The sequence below is a fragment of the Pinus tabuliformis genome, chromosome J (assembly GCF_031772625.1).
Source record: "Pinus tabuliformis cultivar Carrire ecotype Pingquan chromosome J, CPIR1, whole genome shotgun sequence".
Lineage (NCBI taxonomy): Eukaryota > Viridiplantae > Streptophyta > Pinopsida > Pinales > Pinaceae > Pinus > Pinus tabuliformis.
The window spans coordinates 165,158,204-165,180,184 of record NC_142295.1 but is presented as its reverse complement, the minus strand read 5'-3'; the positions used below and the strand labels follow the sequence as shown (position 1 = coordinate 165,180,184).

The 21,981-nt window shown below is 41.4% G+C and overlaps 1 protein-coding gene across 1 annotated transcript in view; it reads left to right on the top strand.

The window, feature by feature from the left end:
* LOC149226193 (Actin-like ATPase superfamily protein) overlaps nucleotides 1–21,981 on the top strand; it is a 275,955-nt gene that overhangs the window by 91,786 nt on the left and 162,188 nt on the right. Inside the window, exon 3 of the mRNA XM_089377426.1 lies at nucleotides 2,155–2,346. Within this exon, the coding sequence (XP_089233552.1) occupies nucleotides 2,155–2,346 (192 nt within the window). The remainder of the gene's footprint in view (nucleotides 1–2,154; nucleotides 2,347–21,981) is intronic.

Here is a 21,981-nt window from a genome sequence, read left to right as displayed (position 1 = left end):
AAAAACCCAGAAACAATATTGGCTGGTTTAGACTTATGAAATTTGACCCCCTTGGAGCTCAGTTTCAGCTGCAACTGCAAAACTCAGCCTACTGGAATCTACCTATAAATCCTTTCGGAAATGGACCCAAAGTGTTGGGCTGACCTCTGCTATCAATCCCCTGACTTCCCGGATGGGCTTCTGGCCTATGGCACCTGCTCCTTAGCTCCACGAAATTGCTGGACTGGCCCTCTGCACTGTTCCCAAGCCCAGTAATTCGAACTGCTGGGATGCTGGCTTCGAAACTCACAAGAAAGGCTGGCCCTTTGCTGCTCTCCCAATCCTCTAACTCTCCCGACAAATGCTTGATCATTGATAGCTCCAAACTTCCCCTGAGTATTCTCCAGCTAGCCAGAAATACGCACTCCCTGTTGTGGCTGAATGATAGTGCTGTAACACACTCCCGGAACTCCTAAAATACTTATGGAACTGTTTCTCTAGGGTGGGCACGGATGGTCTCCCGAACTAGAAGTTGAATCTACCGCTTGAGAGATTTGTGGTTAAACAACCGGTTGACTCAGCTAAACAGCAGAGCGAACAATCAAGTAATTTTGATTGCACGGTGTAAGAATGAATCCAAAATGAGAGCTGCTCCCTCCTTATACCTCCTTGGGCCTCCCTAGCCTCATGTGGGCCCCTTCATCCACCTATTCGACTTTCCCTCCAAGCTATTCGAATGGGCCAATTCGAACTCCCATGTGAGTGCCCCCCACATTCCACTAGCAACCAAATAAAGTCGAATTGCTTCCTAAGTCTCTAAGTCGAATATGAAGGGCTCTCTTCCTTAGCCAAAATTGTGCAAAACTGTGTAGCAGCACCTTGTTACAAATGTATTTGAGAAGGGACATGACATTGTGCCTTTGGTTTTAATAGATTGAACTCTATGTTCTATTATCCAGCCTTTCCATGGATTTCCTTATCATTCAGAGAACCCTTTCATACATGGCCCAACAGCATCTATATCTGAAATGTAGATGTTTTTAGCCTTTTTACTTTAACTAAGCAATTTGCTTTAATAGGCTTGAAGGCCCTTTTTATTATTTAATGCCAGCAATTCCATGCTCTGACCACAGTATGCTACCTTTTATGCCCCTTGATCCCGCCCTGAATTCTGCATCCACATGATGACATACTTTCATGCCCTTGAATTTCTATATTTCATTAGTGCGACATTAAAAAGGGCAGAAGTTACCGCTTTAAAGTTAATGCGGCACTTTGCAAGTGATTAACAAGTGGATCCTTCTGGTTCGAGTTGGTTTTGGTGTGAAGAACATCTTATTGATGAGATAATCCCTATATTCTGTGAAGTATTTGTGTTGGAAATTAATGAATTGTCTATGCACAATCGATGTTTTAACACCAACATGTTGGAGACACTTTACAATATATGAGTGATTAAGAATTTTTTGTGGTACCAACGGAAATTTATTGGATCAGTCACTTGCAAATGCAAAAGTTTTGGGAAGATTCTTGTGCTGGAAAATTTACCTATGCCTACTTATCCTCTGATGCTTGAGAAGTGCTTTAAAAAGTCTGATAAATGTTTAGAGTATGAACCCGACACACTTTCTGATCGGTGCTTATTTGGTGAAGCCAGGGCACATCTTGCTTACTGGTGGTTTTCAAACATTGGACTGCACTGTTTTGACATATTGCTAACCTTTCACTTGTTGCAACACCATTTTTGCAAATGCCTAAAATGGTCCTTAACTCGAAAGATATGACTTGTAAAAGTTTCAAATATTCACAAAATTTTATTTATATGCAGGCTTCAGTGTGCTCTGATGATATTCCATTCTATACATTTTCCATGTTATGATCAGTTGACCTAGGAATTGGCTTATTATCCATTTCGAGTATTTAAAAATGGATGAACAGATATCTTACCTGCCTGTCCCTTATGATATGTATTACGGTGTGGATGAACTTGATTCCAGTAACATTCTTTTAACTAAAGCACACTTATCTCATGACTACAGATGGATATACAATGGAATTTACTTCTTCCCTTTCTTTTCATTGCAGTCTGCCTCACGGTCCTGGAAGATTTGATGTATTCTCATTTTGGTTAACTTTGGATTCATGGCATTACTCTAACTTTTGTCATCATTTCAGAAATATTTTTCCAGGCAATGTGAAGCTTTTTGTTCACAATGATGCTGTAGCAGCCCTGGCAAGTGGAACGGCAGGGAAACTTCATGGTTGTGTGTTGATTGCTGGGACTGGAACAATAGCATATGGATTTACAGAAGATGGCAGAGAAGCCAGAGCTGCTGGTGTAGGACCGATCTTGGGTGATTGGGGCAGGTGCTTTTTAGCATTGTTGATCTTTAAATAGCACAGATATTGTAGCTTTATGGTTAACCTGAATTCGCAAAAGAAAATTGAAAATGTTGATTTTGGACATCTATATAACTGTTCATTTGTTTAATGCCACTTAGAAGTGTGAATGCTGTCTAAAGTAAGAATGCTTTGAAGTTAGTTCCATTTTATGATTTGGAGTTTTTCGTAAAATGTGAGAAATGAGTTTGGGTGATGTTAACAGCAGTTTGCTTTACCCTATTGTTATTTTCAATCCATGAAAATGTTATGGATCTTGTGTGAAGAAGTGAAAACATTAATGCAGATCAACAGGACATTCTTATTCAACTGTGGCATGTAATCTTTGAGATGCCATCCATTGTATATGCAACTACAAGGCTTGTGCCTTTGGAAGAACACTAATCTTATTCTACAAATTCCTGACATTGGTTTATGCAAATCTGATTTAACTTGAACAGAAAATAACTCAACTAACTATCAACTGATGAATTAAAATGTTAGAACAATTGGGGTTGCACTCTGAATGCAGAAATTCAAATAAAGCGAATCATTCAAGAAACAATGTCACAGAATCTTAAACGAGTGATTGCTGCTACAGAAAATGGAAATACACACACCAGCTACAGCTACGGAAATAAATGAAACCATACAAGACATAACTCAAACCGTGTAAAGGGAAAATACAACTCACAGTTGCACATCCTGAGTGGGCCCTTGTTCTGAAGGTCAAAGTGTTGAATCCATCACACAGAAATGCTACTCATGGAACCTGTTGTTGCCTGAAGTGTACACCCAAGGCGCAACGCTCAGAGTAGGGACTGTCACTCTGATCCCTACTCACTCCATTTAAGCTATCTTCTACGAAGCAGGCTAAGGGGGGTAGTCCCTAAAGGTGAAAGGATGAGGAACCTGTTGAAAATCAACAAGTTTAGGAGATACAGATGAATATCCTAGCAACTTGATTTGGATTATATGGCAAGTAAGATTAATAAGCACAAACAATTAGATTATTTGAGATATATCAGTGATAGACCAGTGCCTTAGAATTGAAAAATACTTGCACAACAAAGATCGATACGTCAAGTTACCAGATAGACAAATGCTGCAAAGATGATATGCAAGATCTATCCTAGATGAGATGCAAGATCTAATTTAAATGTGGAATGTAAGATCTTGATGCCTAATCTAGGTGAGAGCCTTCACCTCAATTGTTTTGAAGCAAGTCTCACACAGGGTTGTAGAAAGAAGTCCAGGGGAAGGAGGCTAAGGCCTCATTAACAATACCTACCTTGGAGTTCTAACGACCCAGATGCCTTTGTTCCTACAAGGGATTGCCTACAAGAGAACTGCAAGGTCACCTATTTTAACCTCAGTGCAAGGGTCAAGCATCACAAATTGGGAGAGAAGGTGGCCCTAAATCTCTATCAACCAAGCTTATGCTTGGAGGTAAGTTTTAATAAATGCACTTCTAGACTAGAATGAAGATGCAAATGATGACAAGATTAGCTTGCTTCAATGAGATACAATTATACTTCAATGCCTCAAACCACTTGTAACCAAGATCATCAAATGTTACTTTTCAACACAAGATTACAAGAATGCCAAATGCAATTAGTGAAACACTTAAAGATTATTCAATGAAGCAATGCTATTAAAGTGGTTTTAATGTGCTTATTAGAATTCCTCTTACACTTATAATGTAGCAATTAGGAACAAGAGAAACTTCAAGATTTTACAAGCACAACAAGATGAGCATGATGAGATTGCTAACAGTGATTAAACAATGCAATGCAACAAGAACTAATCATGCAATGATACTTCTAACAAGAGAGAAACACAAGAAATAAGGTTAGTGATCTAACAAGCTATCCTCAAGATAAGAGAGAAAGCAATGCAATCTACTATCTAATACACTTCTTAGCACACAATGGTCAAAAGATGAATGCACCAAACCTTGAGAGATATTACTGTCAATTAGATCAGCCCACTGTCAACAAGAGATCAGTCACAAATGAAAAGGCACAAGAGCTAGAACAATGATTAGGCCTTTGTAGTTAATGTGTGATGTCTTTAGGTGTTTTTAGGCTTATTATTGTTAGATTTTAATGTGATTAGACCACTTTATGCTTTACTTCAAATCTGATTGTTATGACAGTCCACAAATAGGCTACGGTGGGAAAAGGAACAAGGCCTCATAGCCTTGCAGACTTCCTCCAACAAATAATACACCGAGTAAGGAGCTCAAGAGAAATTAATATAACTCCTCCAATCTCAAATGCTAAACCTGCAACCACAAGTGTTAGCTTCAGAAATGACAAGATCATACCTTCAAGCCCTCACGACTAGGGCTAGAGAGGCCTTATAGGCCTGTGACCAAGCCAAGATGAGTGATATATCAAGTTTAAGCCCTCAAAAATTGTTTTGGGACCCCAAACAAGGAGCAAAACCCTTCCAAAACACCTGCAACCACAATGTTAGCCTTAGACTATTTATAACAATGAATTAGACCTCCAGTTGCTTGCGGCCACGGCTAAAATCCCTTTTAGGCCTTGTGGCTAAGGTGAAAAAGGCCTTCAGGCCTTGCGACCAAGGCTAGAAGGCTAGGTTGATGGGTCAACAAGAGACCAAGCTCACAATCCCTTTCTCAAACGAATGCTAGGCCTGTAAAACCAATGATTAGTCCTCAAAAATAAGTATTTCAAGCCTGTATGGATCAGAAATTTGCAATGACAAACTTTCAATGAGAAAACCACTTGAAATCCTTGCAAAAAGATGTGACTAAGCCTGCAACAAAGGTTGGAATAGAGAAGAAACAAATGCAATGAATTTATGGTGCCTACAACCCTTGCGGCTAGGCTAGAAGAGACCTATTAGGCTTGTGGCTACCTTCAACAAGAAATCAAGTCAGATTCAAGCCATGAAAATATGATTATATCCACAAATACTTGTTTGCAAAACCTTCACGTGACAAACCTTTGTGAAAACCCTGATTTTGCAGTGAAGTTAGTTCTTCTAGGGTGTTAATTTTAGTTAACAATGGTATGTTTTATGCGTAGCACAGTTACTTCAATGTTCCTTTAGCAGCCCAATGACAATTTCCAATTTAGTTTACAATAGAAATCACATTAATCACATTGACAATAAAAGTAGATAGAATATGAAACAAAATGCAGAAGACAAGCCAAGACAAGAGGACACCAGATTTGGCAGATGCCAGGGAAATACCCCAATGTGGGGAAATCACTTTGATCAATTCTTCTTATTATTATATCAAAGGTTCAACAAAGAGATAGAGTACAAAAGTGAAAATTTGACTTGCCAAATCACAATCAAACATCCCTATCAAATCTGTAGTCAACTGCAGTGAAATTCAACCCTAACCAGAAAGTCAAAGATGGTCAATGCAGTAGCAAATCTTTCTTTTTGGAGCTCGGTCATACCCAGTCAAACTCAACCTGATATGGTGGTCAAAGTTAGCCCAAAATTGTCTTGAAAACTGAGGTCAACCCTACCGTCAAAGTGCCCAAAAATTCTCGGTTCCTGTGCTAAATTGTATGACCTGCCAAAAACGAAATTTTCCCACAAAAATTGCAGTCAAAGGATGAGTCAAAATGCTCGATCAATGCTGGTCAAACTCCTGTAATAGTCCTAAAATTTGGCCTTGCAAATTTTGCCTAGAAAAGTTATCCTTCTGCCACATGTGTGTGAGAGAGAAGATCTGACCCATTACTGTACGGACCAATGAGAGAAGGAGAGAGAAGAAATGTGTTTGATGATGATGCCAAAGGAGGTGAGAGGGCACTTGTATTTGTACAAGTCGTTGAGGGTGAAAAGACACGTCCATTGGGCTTTAGGAGCCTACATGGTGATGTGCTCGACCTGAACAATTTGCACGTGTGGGCATAAATTCAAAAGCACACTTCTGCTTGTCCAAATTGGATGATCTTTATATCATTTTTGGTCCTCTCGAAAAGAGGAATTTAATGCAACCATAATGTCCATCAAATGAGTTGTCCCAAGATGGAATTTGGCCCTAGTTGCCAATTTTAACACTCCCTCTCAACTAGAGAGAATTCCACCTACCAATCCATCCATCATCATCGATCATTGTGCCACCCTATCGTCATGTACCATCTTTGTATCTCATCTCATCTCTGCGCTGCTGAACACTGATATGAATAATGAACAAGAATTGATCGAGACTGAGTCACAAGACCTTACCACTCTCCACCGACAAAGTCAGTCCAGAGGTAGAACCTCAATCAAACTTGATCCTAGATCAAGTTGTTGAATGCCATGCATCCTAGACATAGGGAGTACAATAGTACACGATGCGTCCATTGTTAGTACTATGGTCCCTATCCCCTTTTCCCAACACATTGGCCAGATGAAAGGTACTTCCCATGAGTCTCAGACTACATGGGTAGGATGTATACTGGGGCATCAACAGGAGAAGGTGAACCACTCACCCTACACACATGTCAATCATCATGGGTTATCACAGGGGAAGGTGAACCACTCACCTTGTACAACACAACAATAGGGGAAGGTGAACCGCTCACCCTATGGTCGCTCATAGCTCCAAGAAGTACCCCAAGTCCCTAGGAGCTCCTAGAGCTCAATGTCCAATTCAATTGGGACCCTCATGGGAGGGTCTTTCCACGACTCCAAGTCTCTCTCCGAAGGGTAAGAATTTAGCCTTCCGTAAGGGCTTCGTGAGGATGTTTGCAACCTGCTCATCAATTCTGATGTGTTGGAGCCTTATTGCTCCTCGTTGTACCATATCCTAGATAAAGTGGTACCTGATATGAATGTGCTTGGAGAAGTCATGGAACACAAGATTTTTTGAAAGGCAAATCCCACTCTGGTTGTCGCAGTGGACCACGTTGGTATCTAATACATGCTCAAATAGCTCACTAAAGAGCTTCCTCAACCAAATAGCTTCACAACAGGCCATACTAGCAGTTATGTATTCGTCCTTGGCAGTGCTTAGAGCAACTGATTTTTGCTTCCTGCTAATCCAAGAAATTGAAGCAGACACCAATGAGAAGCAACGTCCAGATGTGCTCTTACGATCCACCACACTGCCAGCCTAGTTAGCATCAGTATATCCATGTAGCCTCAAATTCCTAGCAGTGTATCTCAGTCCATAGTTGGTTGTGCCACAGAGATATCTCAAGAGATTCTTAGCAGCAATCCAATGTATGTGATGAGGCTCGCACATAAATTGACTCAATGTATTCACAATGAAGCATATATCCGGTCAGGAGTTTACCAAGAACATCAAGCCCCCCACAAGTTGTTGATAATCGAAAGGGTTTGCCAATTCAGGCCAACAACACTTGCACATAGTTTCTTGAAGTTGAGTTCCATCGAGGTAGACACATACTTACAATCCACCATCCCACATCTCTTGAGCAACTTCATAATGTATTTTTTTTGAGAAAGGAAAATCTCACCTAGATTTTGCCAGACCTCCAAGCCTAGGAAGTAATGCATCATACCTAGGTCTTTCATTTCGAATTCAGAAGCCAACTCCCTCTTGCATTGATAAATGGGAGGGTCTGCACTTGTCAGAAAGAGATCTACAAAAAGGACCAAAATGAGAGGCATGTCCTTTTCAACCTTGAAGTATAGGTTAGGATCAACATCGCTCCTTGTAAATCCTAGCTTCATAAGATAGCTATCAATCCTCTCATACCAAGCCCTAGGGGCTTGCTTCAAATCGTAGAGGGCTTTCTTCAATCTGAATACGTGTTTGTACTTCGAATCCCAGAGGTTGTTCCAAGTAGACTTCCTCCTTAAACGAACCATGGAAAAAAGTAGTCTTAACATCCATTTGATGTAGGCTCCATCCTTGAGAGGAAGTGAGAGAGATAGTTGATTGGATAGTGGTATTTGGGCGACCGGTGCAAATATCTCGTCATAATCCACTCCTTCCTTTGAGAGAAGCTTTGGGCAATGAACCTGGCCTTTGTTTTAGCACTCCCATCGACTCCATATTTAATTTTGTATAGCCATTTTGAGGTGACTATGGACTTGTCCTTCAATCTAACAAGCACATCCCAGACATCATTTTTCATGATAGGTTCATATTCCTCATTCATTGCATCCTTCCAGACTTGGTGCTTTACGACTTCTTTGAACGTACATGGTTAAGATTGAACAATAGTTCTCATAGCAAATAAGTACACTTGATAGCTATTCGGCTTCTTGCTTTCACGAAATGTCCCTATTGGAGCAATATGTCTTTCAACATCTTCGAGAGTATCCTTGAGCCATAAAGGTGTTTTTCTTGAGATAGAGGGATCACCAGGATGTGGATCAATGGGATCCATCGGGCCTTCAACATTAGGCATAGACTCATCTGTCGGAGGTTCATCTTGCTTTTCTGCGACACCATCATTATCCTTACTTGGAATGGGGAGATCTCTGACCTTTCCAAGGGTAGTGTCTTCATCGAAGGTGACATCATGGCTAACTTCCACATCTCTTTGTCCAAGCACATAGATTCTATTATTGATTTTTGGGTAGCATTAGATGTGCTCTAGCTCCGAAATTTTGTGGAGGGGCTAGAACACATGTGATCTCCAAGACCCTAAAATCGTTTGGAGAAATTCCACCCAAAGTACATGTTATTCAAATAATTTATTGTTTTTAATGGTTCCTAAGTTAAAACTTAGGAAATTAAAATAATTGAAGTGAAATTAGTGAATTAATGTAAATATGGGTGAGAAGCTTCTAAGTGATGAGGATCAAGTCTAATTTAATCTTAGCCGTTGATTAGAGATTAGATCACGACTGTTGATTTCTCAATAGGAAAAGTATAAAGGAAGGTTTGGGGTCAGTTGGAGAAGATACACATAGAGAGCAACACTTGAGCTAGATCAAAATTCTGGGGCGTGGTTTGTTGAAAATTTTGGAGTAAGCTTCTAGTGCAGAGAGGGGTAGTTTGGAAGTGGGACTTTTGTCCAAGGCCAAGAATACATAGCAGAGAGGCAATGCAGCACTAGAGAGAGACAACGCAACTGCAGGAGGATGACGCAAAGGCTGGAGGGTTGACGTAGTTACATAGAGGCAGTGCTGGGATTTTTGTGAGGCAGATCGGGCATCAATTTAGCAAGTCGATTTTTGAGCTGGGAAGGTTCACCGAGAGGGTGATGCAGCTCCTAGAGGAGGTGATGCAGTTCCAACGTAGAGATGGGAGCAACCATTGCTGTACAACACTGGGGACAACACAGTCACTTGTGGGGTTTGTTCATCCAGTGGCTGGATCCGCCAAAATATCTGTCTCTGGATAGAGGTACTTCTATCGGGTTTATTCTCTGTTGGGTGAACCAGATTTGGCACCCTAGTTGTATTCAGAAATCTGCTTAATAATAAAACCCTCATATCTGCTGCACCGATTTTCCCACACTGGGTTTTTCCGGGGATGTTTAGTCCAAAAATAAGTGTTTCCTTTGTGTGGTCGTCTCATTCATTTTTTCAGTACTTGATCTGTATATTGGTGTAGGCTGTAGTGTATTTGCATTAATATTTTTTGAATAATTCTGAAAATAATTTGTTAAAATGAAGAACACAAGTAGGTAATGCAAATCAGTTTACTGCAGTAGGATTTTTGATTTCTTAGATTCATAAATATTCACATCTATATGCCTTTGAATTTTCACTGTAGCCCACAAATATACCTTTCTTCCCAGATGCTTCTAACTTGTTTCTTTTCTTTTTAGGCACATGAAATTACACGGGACGACCAAATATTCTAAAATGAGAAACATCAGGTTTCTTACCAGTGAAAACTTCTTTGGGTGTCTTGGAATCTGGTACTTGATGCGGGCTCCTATTTTGAACATACATGACAGTGTTGGCAACTTTTACGCATAAGAATTTTGTTAGACCTTGATCATGGTGCATGGCACGGGTGGCGTCCATGATTGTTCAATTCTCTTTCAACAACTCCTTTTTTCTCAGGAGTGTATGGAACGATTGTCTGTCTCTTAATGCCAATGTCTTTGCAAAAGTCATTGAATTCATTTGATTCATATTCAGTTCTATTGTCAATCCATAATATTTTGATCTTCTTCCTTGTTTGATTTTCCACCAAGGCTTTGAAAGAATGAAACCATTTGAACACTTCATCTTTCTTATTCAAGAAATAGATCCATGTTTTGCGAGAGAAGTCATCCACAAAAATTGCATAGTATAAGCATCCTCCCAATGATGTTATGGGCAACATTCTAGATAGGTCATAATGGACCAATTGAAGAATATCAGTAGTTTGAATTTCACTTGAAGGGAATGGTCCCCTTGTAAGTTTCCCAACTGCACAACCCTGACAAACTCCTTCATGTTTCATGTTGAACCCGGGCATACCTATGCCTAAGGCTTTGTAATGAAGGTGAGCAAATTTCTGGTGCCATAATTCAGATTGAAGAGAAGTATTGTTAGTCAACGCTCCCAAAGGACTTCCTCCAACTTGATAGATACCTTCAACCTTAAATCCAAGTGTAAATGCATCTTTAAGGTTTCTTTTCCAAATACGTACCTTTCCTTCAATGAATGCTACCTTGAAGCCTTTATCTTCCATTGCAGAAATAAACACCAGGTTCTTCTTCAAATCGGGTACATACAATACTTCTTGTAGATGAATGATTTGACCTTGATTTAAGTGAAGAGTGACAATACTTGTCCCTTTCATGGGGTAGGTGGCATTCTCTCCAAGTATGATCTCCAAATTAGTCTTCTTTTCAACCAAATGTGAGAGGGCCTTCTTGTACCCAGTGAAGTTCCTTGAGGCTCCACTATCAATCAACCAATGATCTAACGTATCCGGAGGAGAGGCAATAGATAGAGTGGAAATAAGATAAAATTCATTTTGTTTCTCTACAACATTACTTTCCTCGTAGCTCGAATTTCTCGTCCTTTTGGGAGGTCGATCATTTCCATATCGAGCAGCAAGAGCATTCCTCTCGCCTTTTTTGTTGAACCTGATGTTCCTTTGATTGCCATTGCCTTTGAAATTGTTGTGGTTGTTTTCATCATCCCTTGAAGAATTCTTCTCGTGAGGACACTCTCTAGCATAGTGGCCGAACTTGTTACAATTGTAGCACCTTCCTTTTCTTCCTTCTTTGAATCCCTGCTTGAACCCTTGACCCTGTCTCCTTGGACTAACATTATTCTTCCTCTTAGCATGAGTGGAGAAAGAAGTAGGTTCATTTATATTTGAAGGCTTGTCTCCCTCCTCGTCTCTTCTTGAGTGCATCTAGCCAATAATTCATCGAAATTAGGAAACCTGTCATTGTTGAGAATTGACAGTGTTAAACACATCCCATGCTCTTGAAAGACCTCCAAGTGCAATGAGAGTGAGCTCCCTGTCAACGATAACTTCTCCAATGATAGAAGGTCATCCTTGATTTGTGTGATCTTCATGAAGTAGGATTAGACAGACTCCCCTTTATCCATCTTGATGTCCTTCAACTTGTTCTTGAAAAAGAGGATTTGATTTTGTTAATTTCAGGTAACAATGGTATGTTCTATGCTTCAGAGCAATTTTACTTCAATTTCTTTATGAGCCCAATATCACATTTAGTTTAGCAATCACATAAACATGTAAGTAAAATGTTGATAGAAGATAAACATAAACAGTAGAAGACAAGCCAAGACAAGAGGACAGAAGATGTGGCACCAACTAGGGACAAACCCCAATGTGGGGAAACCCTTGATCAAATCTTCTTTTAGTCTTCAATAGTTCAGCAGAGAGATATAGTACAATTTACAAATTATTATAATTTATAACAGCAGCAAAAGAGCCCTAACCAGAGAAGTCAATGTTGGTCAACAGGGAAAATTTGACCCTCAAAGATTCGGTCAACTTCAGTAAACTTCGGCTTCGAAATAACAAGATGAAACAACCCTCGAAACAGTGGAATTTTACCCAGTCAAAGTTTGGTCAAACAATAAACCTGTGGTTAGCCCTAACCATAGTTAACACTGGTTAAAACTCCTCGATTTTCGTGCCAAAACTGTGGCCTGCTTAGACAAAGAATCCTCACCCAAACCGAAGTCAAAATAGGTCAACGCAGTCAAACAACCTCCAAACAACTCGGTCAATGTTGGTCAACACAACAAATAGAAACCCTAGTTCACACGTGGAGAGAGAGAAGACTACCTCGGATAGTGTGCCCAATCACAAGAGGAGAGAGAGATATGTGTGCTAATATGATGGTGAAAATGACTTGAGGTCTCCTTTTTATATGCAATGTTGAGGATGAATTGGGGGCTTGTGTGCCTGTTTTGCTCGCTGGCTGACCTTGACAATTTGTCCATAATATAAATAAATTCATATCTTCATTTGTACGTGTCAAAATCAGAGGATCTTTACATCAATCCTACACCTCTCCGAGAGAGGAATCTAATAAAAATATCAATTGTCATAAATAAGATGACCCATGTGGAGTTTGGCCCTAGTTGCCAATTTTAACACTCCCTCTCAACTAGGGAGAACTCCACCTGCTAATCCATCTGCTAATTTCTACCATCTCTGCCATCCATGCATTGCTTTGCATTGCTCTGCTGAACTATGAAGAAGAAGAAGTGATCAAGAATGTATCATACCATTCTCTACTGACCCAAAGTGAGTCCCATTGATCATAGATTGTTAATTAATGCTATGTTCTATGCTTAGTGCATTTTACTTCAATTTCTTCTTATTAGCAACTGTTTAGCAATCACATAAACATAAAGTAAAATGCAGATAGAACATTAATAGATTGACAAAAAACAAGTCAAGACAAGAGACACTAGATGTGGTGGCTAGCCAAGGACAAACCCCAATGTGGGGAAACCCTTTGATCAATTTTTCTTTAATCTTCAATAGTTCAGCAGAGAGAAATAATACAAATACATAAATTTGTAATTTTATGACAGCAGCAACAAACGCTAACCAACAAAGTCAAATCTAGTTAAACAAGATAAAATTGACCTCCAATATGCTTGGTCAATTTCCCAATCATCTAGGCCTCCAACATAAAGAAGAGGGAGCCCATAAACAGTACGAAAAACTCAGTCAAACTGCAGTCAACTGAAGTCAACCTGCTGCCACAAACTAGGGTAGTCAATGATGGTCAAACCAAAGGTCAGAATGCCTCGGTTTTTTTTGCTAGAATTTGCAGCTTGCTTAGGAGAGGCAGCAACACCAAAACCGCAGCTCTGAAATGCCCATACTAGTCAATGCTGGTCAAAGAGATGACCTGCAGCTTCTACGTCCTCCAAACTGCGTCTTTCTGCGTCCTCCTTCCTCCCACATGTGAGCTGCTCCTCCTTGTGTGTAAGTCCAATGCTAAGGAGAGAGAGAGAAGAATGAGTGAGATGAGATGGTGAAATAATGCGTCCACCTATCTTGTATTTATATGAGACGTTGAACATGCGTGCCACACATTTAGCTGCTGGACGACCTTGACAATTTGTCAAGTAACTACAAATAAATTCATATCTCCATAAATACTTGTTGGAATCAGATGATCGTTGGATCAATCCTATACCTCTCGACGAGAGGAATCCAAGAAAAATATCATCTGCCATAAATAAGATGACCCACATGGAGTTTGGCCCTAGTTGCCAATTTTAACTCTCCCTCTCAACTAGGGAGAACTCCATTTGCTAATCTGTCTGATCGTCGGTACTATCTCTGCCATCAAATGCATTGCCCTGCATTGCTCGACTCGGCTCTGCTCTGCTTTGCTGAACTATGAAGAAGAAGAAATGATCGAGGATGTATCATACCATCCTCCACTGACCGAAGTCAGTTCCAGAGAGTGTGTCATACCACTCTCACTGATCCTTGATCAGTTTCATTGATCCCAAATCAATGTAGGTCATCCTAGCATAGGGAGTACGGTAGATACAACAATGCGTCCGTCGATAGTACTACTATGGTCCCTAACTCCATTTCCCTACTTATTGATCAGATGAGAGATACTTCCCATGAGTCCCAGACTGAATGGGTAGGATGCCTCGACAAGAGAACTAATTTTCATGTCCATAAGTTGCGACGGGGTATCATTGGGGAAGGTTGAACCTTTCACCCTATACATAGTGCACCACTAGGGGAGGGTGAGTTGCCCTGTGGTCGCATGTCGGTCGAAGAAGTACCCCAAGCCCCTCGGAGCTCCCAGAGCTCAATGTATGCATCATACATGACCCTCATAAGAGGGTCTCTCAACGACACCAAGTTGTTCTCGGAAGGTCAAGGATTTGACCTTTCTTAGGGGCTTCGTCAAAATGTCGGCGACCTGCTCATCTATACCAATATGTTGGAGCCTTATTGCTCCCCGCTGCACCATATCCCGTGGTACCTGATATTGATATGCTTGGAGCGATCATGAAATACAGGATTCTCTGATAAACGAATCCCGCTCTGGTTGTCACACAGGATCACAGTAGTATCCAATGTAAATCCAAACAGCTCACTGAAGAGCTTCCGCAACCAGACAACCTCACAAGAGGCCATACTCGCAATAATGTACTCTGCCTCAGCGGTGCTCAAAGCCACCGACTTCTGCTTCCTACTCATCTAGGATATCGAGGCAGATCCCAAAGAGAAACAACACCCGGAGGTGCTCTTTCGGTCCACCACACTGTCTGCCCAATCAGCGTCGGTATATCCATGTAGTCTCACATCGCAGGCAGTGTATCTCAACCCATGAGTGATTGTGCCATGAAGGTATTTCAATAGATTCTTGGCAACAATCCAATGTGTGTGGTGAGGCTCAACCATATGCTGACTCAACGTGTTGACTGCAAAACATATATCCGGATGGGAGTTCACCAAGAACATCAATGCTTCGATGAGTTGGCGATACTCGGTAGCATTTTGCAAAATAGGTCCGACAGCACTACCACTTTACTTCTTGAAGTCAAGCTCCATCGGGGTAGTCACGGGCTTGCAGTCCACCATACCGAATCTCTCCAATATCTTCACCACATATTTTCCTTGAGATAGGAAAATCTCCCCTGGCTTCTGCTAGACTTCTAGTCCTAGGATATAGTGCATCAGTCCCAGGTCCTTCATCTCAAACTTAGAAGCCAACTCCCTCTTACATTTGCGAATGAGAGGGTCTGCACCTGTCAGAAAGAGGTTGTCAACGTACAACACCGGTATGAGAGGTTTGTCATCTTCAACCTTAAAGCAAAGGTTAGGGTCTGCTTCACTCCTAGTGAATCCCAGCTTCATCAAGTAGCTATCGATCCTCTCATACCAAGCTCAAGGTGCTTGCTTCAGCCCATAGAGGACTTTCTTTAGCCTGCACACGTGAGATTCTCGATCATGAATCTCAAATCCTTCGGGTTGTTCCACATAGACTTCCTCTTTGATCGAACCATGCAAGAACGCGGTCTTGACATCCATCTGATGTAGGTTCCATCCCTGTGAAGCAGCAAGGGCTATGATCGAGCGGATGGTGGTGTATCGGGCAACATGTGCAAATATCTCATCATAGTCTATACCTTCCTTCTGAGAGAAGCCACGAGTGACAAAACGAGCCTTATACTTTTCAGCACTTCCATCAGCTCCATGCTTTATCTTGTAAATCCATTTCGAAGTGACAACTGTTTTGTCCTGGGGTCTGGGGACCACATCCCAGACATTGTTCTTCATGATGGACTCATATTCCTCAGTCATAGCATCCTTCCATAATTGATGCTTGATAGCTTCTTTGAAAGATGAAGGCTCATTTTGAATGATCGTGCTCATGATGGTCAAGTATCCTTGATACCTGGCCAGCTTCTTACTTTCTCGGAAAGTCCATCTGGGTGCAATGTGTCCTTCGGCATCATCAAGTGTCCCCCTAAGCCATGAAGGCATCTTCCTAGAAGAGGAAGGCTCTTGCGGAGGGGGATCAATAGGATCCATAGGTTCTTCTACATTGGGCATTGTCTCATCTTCCTTTTTCTCTGGTTTCCTGGTGTCAGCTTCTCCAGATTTCCTTAGTATAGGAAGATTGTCAACTTTGCTAAGAGCCATATCTTCATCAAAGGTGACATTATGGCTAATCTCAACTTCCCTTTGACCAGCCACATAGATTCTATAGCCCTTAGTATTTTTGCTATATTCCACGAAGATTCCTTTCTTTCCAGATGCACCCAATTTATTCCTTTTCTCTTTCGGCACATGAAAATATACAGGACTTCCAAAAATTCTAAAATGAGATACGTCAGGTTTCTTACTAGTGAACATTTCTTTGGGAGTCTTGGAACCCAAAGCTTGATGAGGGCATCGGTTTTGAACATACTCGCAGCTTCGGCCCATAGAAACTTCGGAAGTCTTTGATCATGGAGCATAGCACGGACAACTTCCACAATCATACGATTCTTCCTTTCTGCCACACCATTCTGCTCAGGAGTATATTGTGTTGTAGTCTCCCTCTTAATGCCAGCCTCTTTGCAAAAGTCATGGAACTCATTGGATTCATACTCAGTCCCATTATCAGTGCTTAAGATCTTGATCGTCTTTTCGGTTTGATTCTCGATCAAGGCTTTGAAGTGACGAAACCAGGAGAACACTTCATCCTTCTTGTTCAAGAAGTATATCCAAGTCTTGCAAGAATAATCATCTGTAAAAGTGAGGTAATATATTTATCCTCCCAAAGAATTCACAAGCGTCATACCAGATATGTCGGAGTGAACCAATTGCAATATATTAGAGGTCTTGCTATGGCTCAAGGGGAATGGTCCCCTTTTGAGCTTTCCTTCGGCACATCCTGGACATACACCTTCTTGCTCTAATTTGAACTCGGGCATCCCGATCACCATTTGTCTCACATCAAGTAGAGCTTTCTAATGAATGTGGGAAAACCTCCGATGCCATAATTCAGACTGAAGAGATGTGTCACAAGTCATGACACCCAACAGACTTCCTCTGACATAATATAAAGAGTCAACCCGAAAACCAAGAGTGAAAGCATCTTTGAAATTCTTTTTCCATACACATACCTTGCCATCGATTAAGGCCACCTTGTAGCCTTTGTCTTTCATTACCGAAATGGACACCAGGTTCTTTTTGAGATCAGGTACATATAGGACTTCTTGCAAATGAATTGTATTATCTTGATTCAATTGAAGAGAGACATACCCTACGCCTTTCACGTGATATTTGTAGTTGTCCCCAAGAATAATTTCTAGGTTGGTCTCCATCTCTATCAGATTAGAGAGAGCTTCTTTGTAACCAGTGAAGTGCCTTAAGGCACCACTATCAATAAGCCAATTTCCCAGCGAGTCCGGGGGAGAAGTAGTAGAGAGGGCCGCTGGTAAATAATATTCATCTTGCTTATTGTTAACAACGTTAGATTCATACCTGGAGTTTCTTGCCTTCTCGGAGGGTTGACCACTTCCTTGATTTCCAACTTTCCTCTTTCATTTGCCATTGAACCTGCCCTTCCTTTGATTGTTGTTGGAATTGCCTCGGGAGTGATTTTGATCATCGTCATGAGATGTGTCCTTTCTATTAGGGCACTCCCTCGCATAGTGGCCAATTTTGTTGCAAATGTAACATCTACCTTTCCTTCCACCTTTTGGTCCGGCCTTTCCCTTAGATTTTGCCCCAGAATTATTTCTCCTTTTAGCATGAGAGGAGAATGCAGCGGGATTGCCTCTAAGTGCAGGCATTTTCTGCTCTTCCATCCTTGTTTATTCTTGAATGCATCTCGCCATCAATTCCTCAAGTCCTGGGATTACATTATTGTTGAGAAGAGTTGTTTTGAATATATACCATTCAGATGGGAGCCCTCCGAGAGTAGTGATGGTCAAGTCCCTGTCAGGAATGGCTTCCCCAATTGATAGGAGATCATTCTTGATCTCGGTGATCCTTAAGAAGTAGGCTTGCATACTTTCATCTTTGCCCTTCTTAATTTCCTTCAGCTTATTCTTAATGAACAAAACTTGATTTGCATCATTAACTTTAAATAAGCTTACCAGTCTATCGTAGATTTCCTTGGAGGTGGTTAGCTCGGAAACATAGGCCACTAGGCGCTTGTCGATAGAGTCCCGGATGATCTTCTTTACCTTGACTTCTCCCCTGATCCACTTGTTCCTTGGAGCAACAGATGCATTTGATGGAGGCTCAATGATTCTGCCTCTCACATGGTCCAACACTTCCTGCTCTTCCAATGTCAGATTGAGGGACATCTTCCATCTGTGATAGTGGGACTTCTCACGGAGCTTGTCTTCAGCAAGGAAGTGTGATGAGGACCCCATGAAGTCTTTAGGATTGCTTCAACAACCTTCGGTGATTGCTTGTGCTCTTGCTCTTGCTTGGGCTTTGTCTTCACCTCAGCTCTGATACCATGTTAATTTATAGTATGTTCTATGCTTAGTGCAGTTTATTTCAATTTCTTCTTATTAGCCACTGTTTAGCAATCACATAAACATAAAGTAAAATGCGGATAGAACATTAATAGATCGACAAAAAACAAGCCAAGACAAGAGACACCAAATGTGGCGGCTAGCCAGTGACAAACCCCAATGTGGGGAAACCCTTTGACCAATTCTTCTTTAATCTTCAATAGTTTAGTAGAGAGAAATAGTACAAATACATAAATCTGTAATTTTATGACAGCAGCAACAAACCCTAACCAACAAAGTCAAATATGGTCAAACAAGATGAAATTGACCTCCAATATGCTTGGTCAATTTCCCAGTCATCTAGGCCTCCAATAGCAAGAAGAGGCAACTCATAAACAGTTCGAAAAACTCAGTCAAACTGCAGTCAACCGAAGTCAACCTGCTGACACAAACTAGGGCAGTCAATGCTGGTCAAACCAGAGGTCAGAATGCCTAGGTTTTTGTGCTAGAATTTGCGGCCTGCCTAGGAGAGGCAGCCACACCAAAACCGTAGCCCTGAAATGCCCACGCTGGTCAACGCTGGTCAAAGAGATGCCCTGTAGCTTATGCGTCCTCCAAATTGCGTCTTTTTGCATCCTCCTTCCTCCCATGTGTGAGCTGCTGCTCCTTATGTGTAAACCCAATGCTAAGGAGAGAGAGAGAAGAATAAGTGAGATGAGATGGTGAAATAATGCCTCCTCCTATCTTGTATTTATATGAGACGTTGAACATGTGTGCCAAATAGTTAATTGCTGGCTGACCCTCACAATCTGTCAAGTAATTACAAATAAATTAATATCTCCATAAATACTTGTCGGAATCAGATGATCGTTAGATAAATCCTACACCTCTCGACGAGAGGAATCCAAGAAAAATATTAGCTGCCATAAATAAGATGACCCACATGGAGTTTGGCCCTAGTTGCCAATTTTAACTCAATATCGAACATCCTAGCATAGGGAGTACGGTAGTACACGATGCGTCCATTGATAGTACTATGGTCCCTATCCTCATTTCCCTACTCATTGGTCAGATGAGAGGGACTTCCCATGAGTCCCAAACTGCATGGGTAGGATGTATCGGCTAGAGAAGGATGAACCACTCGTCCTGCTCACATGTCGCCAAGGGGTATCACAGGGGAAGGATGAACCACTCACCTTGTACACAACAAAGCACTAGGGGAAGGTTGAACCACTCACCCTATGGTTGCTCACCACTCCAAGAAGTACCCCAAGCCCCCGAAGCTCAATGTCCATCTCATACAGGACCCTCATAAGAGGGTCTCTCCACGGCTCCAATTTGTTCTTGGAAGGCCAAGAATTTGACCTTCCCCAGGGGCTTTGTCAAAATATCGTCGACCTGCTCATCAGTCCCAATGTGATGGAGCCTTATTGCTCCTCGTTGTACCATATCCAAGATAAATTGGTACCTGATATCTATATGCTTGGAGTGATCATGAAACACGAGATTCTCTGATAATCGAATCCCACTCTGGTTGTCGCAGAAGATCACGGTGGTATCCAACACGTCCAAACAGCTCACTGAAGAGCTTCCTCAACTAGACAGCTTCACAGGAGGCCATACTAGCAACTATGTATTCAGCCTTGGCGGTGCTCAAGGTAACCGATTTTTGCTTCCTGCTCATCTAGGATATCGAAGTAGAACCCGAAGAAAAACAACATTCAGAAGTGCTCTTGCGATCCACCACATTGCCAGCCCAATCAACATCAGAATAACCATGCAGATTCACATTTTTGGCAGTGTATCTCAGTCCATGAGTGATTGTGCCCTGAAGATATGTTAGAGGATTCTTGGCGGCAATCCAATGTATATGATGAGGCTCAACCATGTATTGGCTCAATGTGTTAATTGCAAAAGGTATGTTCGAATGGGAGTTCACCAAGAACATCAATTCTCCTATGAGTTGACGATACTCAGAAGCATTTCCCAATTCAGGTCCAGCAGCACTACCACATAACTTCTTAAAGTTAAGTTCCATCAGAGTAGTCACAGGCTTGTAGTCCACCATCCCAAATCTTTCCAATATCTTCACAATATATTTTCCTTGAGAGAGGAAAATTTCACTTGGCTTTTGCCAGAACTCCAACCATAGGAGATAGTGCATCGGTCCTAGGTACTTCATCTCAAAGTTAGAAGCCAACTACCTCTTGCATTTGTGAATGAGAGGGTCTGCACCTGTCAGAAAGAGGTCGTCCACATAAAGTACCAGAATGAGAGGTTTATCATTTTCAACCTTAAAGTAAAGGTTCGAATTGGCTTCACTTCTAATGAATCCCAACTTCTTCAGATAGCTATCGATCCTCTCATACTAAGCTCTGGGTGCTTGCTTCAATCCATAGAGAGCTTTCTTCAACCTGCATACATGAGATTCCTGATCATGAACTTCAAACCCCTCGGGTTGTTCCACGTAGACTTCCACTTTGATTGAACCATGCAAGAAGGCGGTCTTGACATCCATCTAATGTAGGTTCCATCCTTGCGAGGCAGCAAGGGCTATGATCGAGCGGATGGTTAGTGTAGCGGGCAACAGGTGAAAATATCTCATCGTAATCTACACCTTCCTTTTGAGAGAAGCCTCGAGGAACAAAGTGAGCCTTGAACTTTTTTGCACTTCCATCAGCTCCATGCTTGATTTTGTAGAGCCAGTTAGAAGTGACAACCGATTTGTCCTGGGGTCTAGGGACCACATCCTAGACATCATTCTTCATAATTTACTCGTATTCTTCATTCATAGCATCCTTCCATACTTGTTGCTTCACGGCTTCTTCGAATGATGAAGGCTCATTTTGAATGATAGTGCTCATGGCGGTCAAATATCCTTGGTACCTGTTCGGCTTGTTGCTTTCACGGAAAGTCCCCCTTGGTGCAATGTGCCTCTCAACATCTTTGAGAGTCTCCCTAAGCCATGAGGAGGGAGTGGATCAATAGGGTCCATAGGTTCATCAACATCAGGCATCGTTTCATCCTCTTTTTCACCTTGATTTCCTGTGTTAGCTTCTTTGTCCTTCCTTCGGATAGGAAGGTTTTTGATCTTCCTGAGGGCCATATCTTCGTCAAAGGTGACATCATGACTTATCTCAATTTCCTTTTGACCAACCACATAAATTCTATATCCTTAGAATTTTCACTATAGCCCACAAAGATTTCTTTCTTCCCAGATGCACCTAATTTGCTTCTTTTCTCTTTCGGCACATGAAAATATACGGGGCTTCCAAAAATTCTAAA